The 7,089-nt window shown below is 47.5% G+C and overlaps 1 protein-coding gene across 2 annotated transcripts in view; it reads left to right on the top strand.

The window, feature by feature from the left end:
• MBP (myelin basic protein) overlaps positions 1-7,089 on the top strand; it is a 157,988-nt gene that overhangs the window by 29,648 nt on the left and 121,251 nt on the right. For both annotated transcript variants that reach the window (XM_011948934.1, XM_011948933.1), the window contains exon 2: positions 669-744. In XM_011948934.1, coding sequence (XP_011804324.1) covers positions 694-744 — 51 coding nt within the window. In that variant the 5' untranslated portion in view covers positions 669-693. The remainder of the gene's footprint in view (positions 1-668; positions 745-7,089) is intronic.

The following is a 7,089-nucleotide window of genomic DNA, read 5'->3' as shown; positions in this document are numbered from 1 at the left end:
GATGGTCTCGCTCTCCTGACCTCGTGATCCACCCGCCTCGGCCTCCCAAAGTGCTGGGATTACAGGCTTGAGCCACCGCGCCCGGCCAAATTCTGCAGATTCTTTGGACGCTTGTCGGTTAAGCTGTCCTTGGTCTGATGTTGGCTCTTTCTGTGCTCACATGGTTTCTTTAAAGCAGTGAGCATGAATAGCTTCTTACTACCTTTTCGTTTTAGAAGAATGTCAGCACCTTTCTGACATCTCAGCTCATCTCATTACAATACACCTGAGTGTGGGATGTAATTCTCTGTGTGTACACATATGTATGGATGGATAGATGGATGATAGATGAATAGACAGATACTTCTGTATGTATACACAGATCTGCAGGATTTCTTGAGACGGGTTGAAGTGTGTTACTGAACAGAATTTGGATGTTGGTGCGGTTCTGTTTTCTAGCTCTTTGCATGGGATCGAAAGATAGCATTTGTTAATAAGATGACTTGGACGTGTCTCTTCTGTTTTCAGGGCCTTGGTTTCCTCTTCTCAAAAATGGGCATTATATATATATATATATATATATATATATCACAGGAGTGTCTTTCTGATGGAAAAACAACATCGAAAACTCTAAGAGCACTAGACTTAAGGCTAACACTTTCTTTCCCTTTCTCTTTTAGCCTCTGAAGCCTCTGAAGAGCTGATCCATTCAGGATGGGAAACCATGCAGGCAAACGAGAATTAAACACCGAGAAGGCCAGTAGGGTAAGACAGGAGCTGATCCTACAAATGCACATGTCGTTTTCTTATTAAACACAAATCCCTTGGTGTGTCAGAGGCTACGGGCTTGGGCTGTTGCTGCTACACTCTTCCCTGACAGCTGGGTGGAAGCCTGGCCCTTGTTACTACGATTAATTATTATTAATTTATTCAGGAAGATTGCATGGCAATAGGTAGGTCCTGACCTTGCAAAGAAATAAAGGAATGAAGGAAGGGAAGGAGTTAGGAAGAAGAAAGAAAGGGAGGAAAAAAGAGACACAGAGAAGGAGAAAGAGAAAGAGGGAAACGAGGAGGAGAGGAAGACGAAGCAGCCCTTCCTCTTGGTCCACGTTCTGTGATTGGTCCTTGGAGTATCAAGAGGCTCTCAGAGAGGAAAGAGATGGTAAATTCCTTTGCTCTCATGCAAAAATACTTTTGATTTTTTTTAACATTTTTATGTTTTAGATAAAGGTATTTCCAAACTGCATTCTCTCTGATTAGCTACTGGCTTGAAAGAGCAAGACAATTCACACCAATTCATGAACGGTGAAACACATCAGATTTTCTTTTAGCTCAAAAACCTAATTCCATCTACTAAGGTCCCACTCCTTCCTTCTCACCCCCATGGAGTTTGCCTCTGACTTTTCACTGTGGTCTGGTTCTGGAAGAACTCACACTGAATCCCAGAGGTCTGGAGAAAGGACAGGAAGTACTTGAGCTGTTTCTTTGACCTCTCGTAAATCGATATCCTCCTTTCTCCTGCGTGTGGCTACTTGGCTCCTCACCAGTTGTCCTTGCTTAGGGGTCATGCTCTGGCCTGAATGTGTATTGGAATCTCCCAGAGACTTTTCAGACCTGCCAGGGTCTCTGCCCTCCTCAGATCCCAGTGCAGCCGTGGGCATTTTTCAAAGCTCTCCAGGCTCTAGAGCCAAGGTTCCAGGTTCCTCCTGCTCCCACGTGCCTTGTACTTTGGCTGCCAGGATTTTCCTCTCTTGATTGCATATTCACCCTCCTGCCTCTCGAACTTCCAGGAAGCCCTTAGCACAGACTAAAGTCCAAGGTCCTCAGCCTCTGGCTCCAGCCCTTCTTCAGTCTGCCTGTCACTGGCCTTTCCAGTGGCGGCTTCTCGACAGCCCTTTCCTCACCCTTATCAGGGAACATTTGGAAAATACAGTTAAACAAACAGGAAACTGCAAATTAAATATCATTGGAATCCTTCTGGCTAGTAAGAATTCATTTTCTTTGTATTTCTAGTGCAGCATTCAGCCATTGTCCGCCTTATTTGAAGGCATCGGCTTCCTCTGTCCGATTTGGATTCTCTACATTGCCTTTGGGTCTCCTGTAGTGCCCTGAATCAGAGTTCTGGACCCTTTTCCCACTGAGATGCTCAGGACAGATGATCCAATGATGTTGACAAGGACCACAAATGCCCAGGGGTCCAAGCTGTCTGTCTCTCGGCTTACCCCTGTCTCTGCACTGGAGAATCATTTCAGATTGTGAGGAATAAGCCTGCCAGTGTGCACAGAACTGTGGACCCACCCTAATTTGTATGGGGCAGCCCTTGTTCTTGGTCCACACTGTGTGGTTGGTCCCAGAAGTATCAGCAGGTTCTCGGAGAGGGAAGAGATTATAAAAGTCCTTTGCTCTGATGCAAAAATACTTTCGATTTTTCAACATTTTTTATTTTTTAAACATATATATTTTCCCTCAAGGGAAATTATTCCATTTCATTGGTACTTTAATTCCAACATAAAATTATGTGTGCTCCAACTTGAGGCAGATGTGGTGCACTAGAATGTCCAGCTGCTGAAGATGGGCTCGGGTTAGGGTCAGGGGAATCCCCGACTCACACCCGGAATGCTTTAGAAATGTCTGCGGAATTGAACGAAATTGAATTTCAGTCTCCAGACCTCTTCACTGTGGTCTGTAGTGCATTTTTATTTAATAGTAATAATAAACTTGGAAGAAATGGGGCCTTTTCTGATGTGTACTTTAACTCAATTTCTGTGTCAGCCACATGAGTAATTTTCCATGATTTGCTTTCAAATCATCCATGGAAGGTGAATAGGTGACTATATACTGTTCCTGTGTGTATTTTATCTTAATTAAAGTGATAAACAGTATTTAGTTTCTTACCTAAGGATTTAGAAAGACTGACTGTATAAATATGTAAATGGTTCTAGTCAATGTCGAATGGGGGAGTTGACTCATTATGTTAGTCAGCCCGAACTGTATTACTGATAACGTCAGTGTTATAATTAGCAATAATGACCACAAATGTGTTAAGTTACTAATTTGTTAAGAACATGGCTTGGATACAGTATCTGCACCAGGAGGATTAAGTTTCAGCTCAAAGTGAAAGTGGAAAAAACAGCTCTGCTCAGAGATCTCTAGGCTGTTAACACTGCTGGTATTTTAAGTCTTAGAATAACTGATTTGCAACTGCAGTTTCAGAAAACCTCTCTGTGGCGTACAGTTTCTTTCCTGTTGTTTGACACTGTAAAACACCCACATATGTTTTTAATTTGTTTAATGCTATCAGAGTAAGATTGTTGAGCCATAGCAAAGCCCATACTTAGGCTTTTGTTTTCTGAAATCACATGTTTAAAGTTCTGATCATTTAAAAACCTCAAAACTTGGAAATTTTAAACTATGGTTCCTGTAGGTGGTTTTAAGAAGAGCTTTTTTTTTTTTCTTTAAACTTGATGGGAAGTGTTTCGTGCCCTTCCAAGAACATGCCCTGTGATGCTGCATAGCTTAGTAGAGCGTTTAAACTTGAACCACAAAAGAAAACGTGATGTGAGCTCCAGCCATGTCGCCTACCACTCTGTGGATTTCTGTCTGTGATTCTGGGAGTCAGTTTTCCCCCTTAGGAGAGAGTCAAGGAAAGCTTCTGTCAGTTTCAGGTGCTGGTTACTGATCTGTCAGCAGGGAGGGCAGCTGCAGCGGGGTCTGCCCGTCCACCCCATACACAGCCTCTGGGGAGTCGCCCCACTGCCCAGCCCCGGCTGCTCAGGGCCGCCTCCTCCCCGCCCTGCTGCCACCTTCTCCACCCCTCCCCACCCACACCCGATGCCTCTTTCCTCTGCCCTCACAGAGCCTGCAGCCGAGTGCTCTGATACAGAACGTAGTGATTTGCTAATCATCCGACTTCTTCCCCTCCGACATCAAGGAGGGAACTTTCCTCTCTCTGATGCCTCCATCTCTTAAGCCTGGAGCATCCCCAGCACATAACTGGCTCACAGATGTTCGAAAGAGTAAATGAATCATACCTACTTCCTAACTTCTTTCTCACATAAAAGCTCAGTTTCCTGAGCAGGCTTTGGGTGCCGTTGGCTGCTGGGGAGGTGGTGGGGAGGCCTCGTCCGTTGCCTGCAGGAGCTTCCAGTCTCCTTTGCAAGTTTTGCCCTCAGTGACTCAGGGCTTTGAAATTTGCTTCTCTCTCATCCCGAATAAGCCACGGCAGGATGTCAGAGGAAGAGAAACTAACTAAAAGGTTAACTGTGGAATTTCTCTGATGGGTGAAAAAAAAGACACTTTTCTGGAGTTGCAGTGTTAGTCCAATCTTGTGGGGCACAGGTCCCTGGTAACCAGTGGTTGAGCCGCCTTCCTGGGCCAGTCGAGGGTCAGAACAGCAGACGTCAGATTCAAGGAGAAACACTCCGCCCATCAGAGGAGCAGGCAGCCTGCCCTCCTGACGCATGATTCACTCATGTGGATGGAGTGTAACTTCCTCCAGGCAGGCTCAGGTTCAGTGCACAGCTCTGCTTCTCAGAAGCGAAGAAACGCCTGTTCTGCCTTTGACTCCCTATGTTTTTTTTAAGTTGCAGGGAAATTTGGTTTCCAAATAGTTCTGCCTCACTAATTTACCAGCTTTTTATCACTCTGCCCATTTTGTATTTGGTTCTCCGTCTTACTACAGAGCTTGGCGGAACCCAAGAAGGAAAGGGTACCAGCTTCCCTGGAGAACCCAGGGACGTGCCTCAATGCCAGGAGGGGAGCAGGGGGCAAGGCTCACCCACAGAGGAACACCCTGTCTCGGGTGGTCTTTGCCTGCCTGGCAGTCCTTGGGCCTTAGGATATAGACACTTGGCTTCACTGGCTGCTGGAGGAATTCACTCCTTTTTGAGGAATTCACTCCTTTTTGGCATTGTGAATCAAAGGGTCTGGGCAGTTACCTTTGGGAGGGTCAGAAGCGCTCAGAACAGTGCCCTGTGCCTAGCCAGCCTGCTTGTGGTTTTTCTCCCTGGGCTTTCTCTGAATGCTATGGATCTGTTGACCTCCGGGCTTTTGCTCTCTGGGTTTTGTGATCACTGAGCCTCCTGGGGATGATTCACTTCGTGTTCAAAACACCAAACGAGGCCAGGTGCGGTGGCCCACGCCTGGAATCCCAGCAGTGTGGGAGGTTGCAGCAGGCAGATTGCTTGAGCCCGGGAGTTTGAGACCAGCCTGGACAACAAAGTGAGACCCCCCATCTCTACAAAAAAATCAAAAAATTAGTCGGGTGTGGTGGTGTGCACCTACAGTCCCAGCTACTCGGCAGGCTGAGGTGGGAGGATCACCTGAACCTGGAGAGGTCGAGGCTACAGTGAGCCATGATCACACCACTGCACTCCAGCCTGGGCAACCAAGTGAGACTCTGTCTCAAAAAAAAAAAAAAAAAAAAGAAAACACACAAAGCACGCGCGCGCACACACACACACATCAAATTCTATCTAGACCAGTGCTAACACTGTGTTACTGCCTCCTGTGAGCCAGGGACTTTGCAGACATTGTCTACATTGTATGTTGTACGAGTTCTTGGGGCTGACATAACAAAATGGCACAGACTGAATGGCTTAAATGACCGACATTTCTTCCGTCACAGTCCACAAGACTGGAAATCCGACAGCAAGCTGCCAAGGGTTGGTTTCCTCTGCAGCCTCTCCTTGCTTGTAGACAGCATCTTCTGTCTGCATCCTCCAGTGGCCGTCCCTCTGTGTGTGTCTGTGTCCTGTTCTCTGCTTAGAAGGACACCATCATGTTGGATCAGGGCCACTGTACTCCAGTGGGACCTCATCTTAATGTCACGGCCTCTTTAAAGGCTCCATCTCCACACACAGTCACATTGTGAGGCAGTGAGGGTTAGGACATCCACGTAGAGATTCGGGAGGAGCACAGTTAAGCGTATCACATGTGTTACTTGATAAACCCCAGCAGAGGCTGCACAATTAGAGACAGTAGAGAACGAAAGCCCTGGGACTGGCATTTGCCGCCACGTCTGACACCTCCCGAGGAAGGGACTCCACGCCAGCAGCCACCTGCAGTCTCTGCCCTGTCCTCAGGAGACAGCAGACCTGGTTTCTCTTCTGCAGACTCGGGTTGGACGCTTCCTGTGCAAAGTTCCTTCTTCCTGCCTCCTGCCACAGGCCCCAGCCGGCGGCTCCTCCCAGGGCAGGCGGGCATCTGCAGAGCGCTCATCTCCCACCTGCTGACTCGTGGCTTTGCGCAGCCCTCCCCATGCTTAGGACCCTCAAAGGGTCATCTTCATTCTCACAGGGGCTAAGTCTCAGAGCTGGGCCAGGCCTGCCTAAGGCCAGGTAGCAAATGGTGGGGAAGCCAGAGAGCAAAGCCAGGCTGGGAGCCCCAGGTGGCGCAGCCGGGCAGACCAGGCCTGGAGCGCCAGGTGGCACAGCCGGGCAGAAACAATCCCTGCATGGGAATGTCAGTCTTCTGGTGACCACGGGAAATGAGAAAAGAGATAGGTGAAATCATTTTAATGTCTTGTCTTTTCTTTAACCTAAGAAACCCCAAATGTCATGTAAGCATAGAATCCATAGAAAAATTGTTCATGAAATGGTTTACAATTCTTCTCCCATGAAGTCCTCACACTCAGGGATATATTTTAACTCATGGTGCAGTGTGGCCTGGCTATGTCTCAAGTGCTGGGTGGCCGGGACCATAGTTCTGGGCAGCACAGCTCCATCCCTCGCCATGCCCACACACCCTGCCATCTATAGCCAGGCGGAATATGCTGAGACCACCTGTATAGTGTATGTCATGCAGTTCACCATCCCCTTTGTGCATGGTACCCATTGCTTGATAAATCAGTACTTTCTAAAGGAGTCAGAAAAAATTGAAAATTACCAATATTTTTCCCTGAGAGATGCTTACAGGTTCAGTTTTTCACACACTCCCCCTCCCCTTGTATGAAATGAGTTGGGATTGATAAAGATGAGGAGGAGGAGAGAAGGATGCAGGGGAAGATGGAGAGGATGGGAAAGAAGAGGAGAAGAGGGAGGGGGAAGGAGGAGGAGAGAAAGAGAAGGAAGAGGAGGAGGAGGAAGAGAAGTGGGGCGGGGGGGAGGAAGA

Source organism: Colobus angolensis, unplaced genomic scaffold, assembly GCF_000951035.1.
Source record: "Colobus angolensis palliatus isolate OR3802 unplaced genomic scaffold, Cang.pa_1.0 Scaffold287, whole genome shotgun sequence".
Lineage (NCBI taxonomy): Eukaryota > Metazoa > Chordata > Mammalia > Primates > Cercopithecidae > Colobus > Colobus angolensis.
This window is presented reverse-complemented; position numbering and strand designations above follow the sequence as displayed.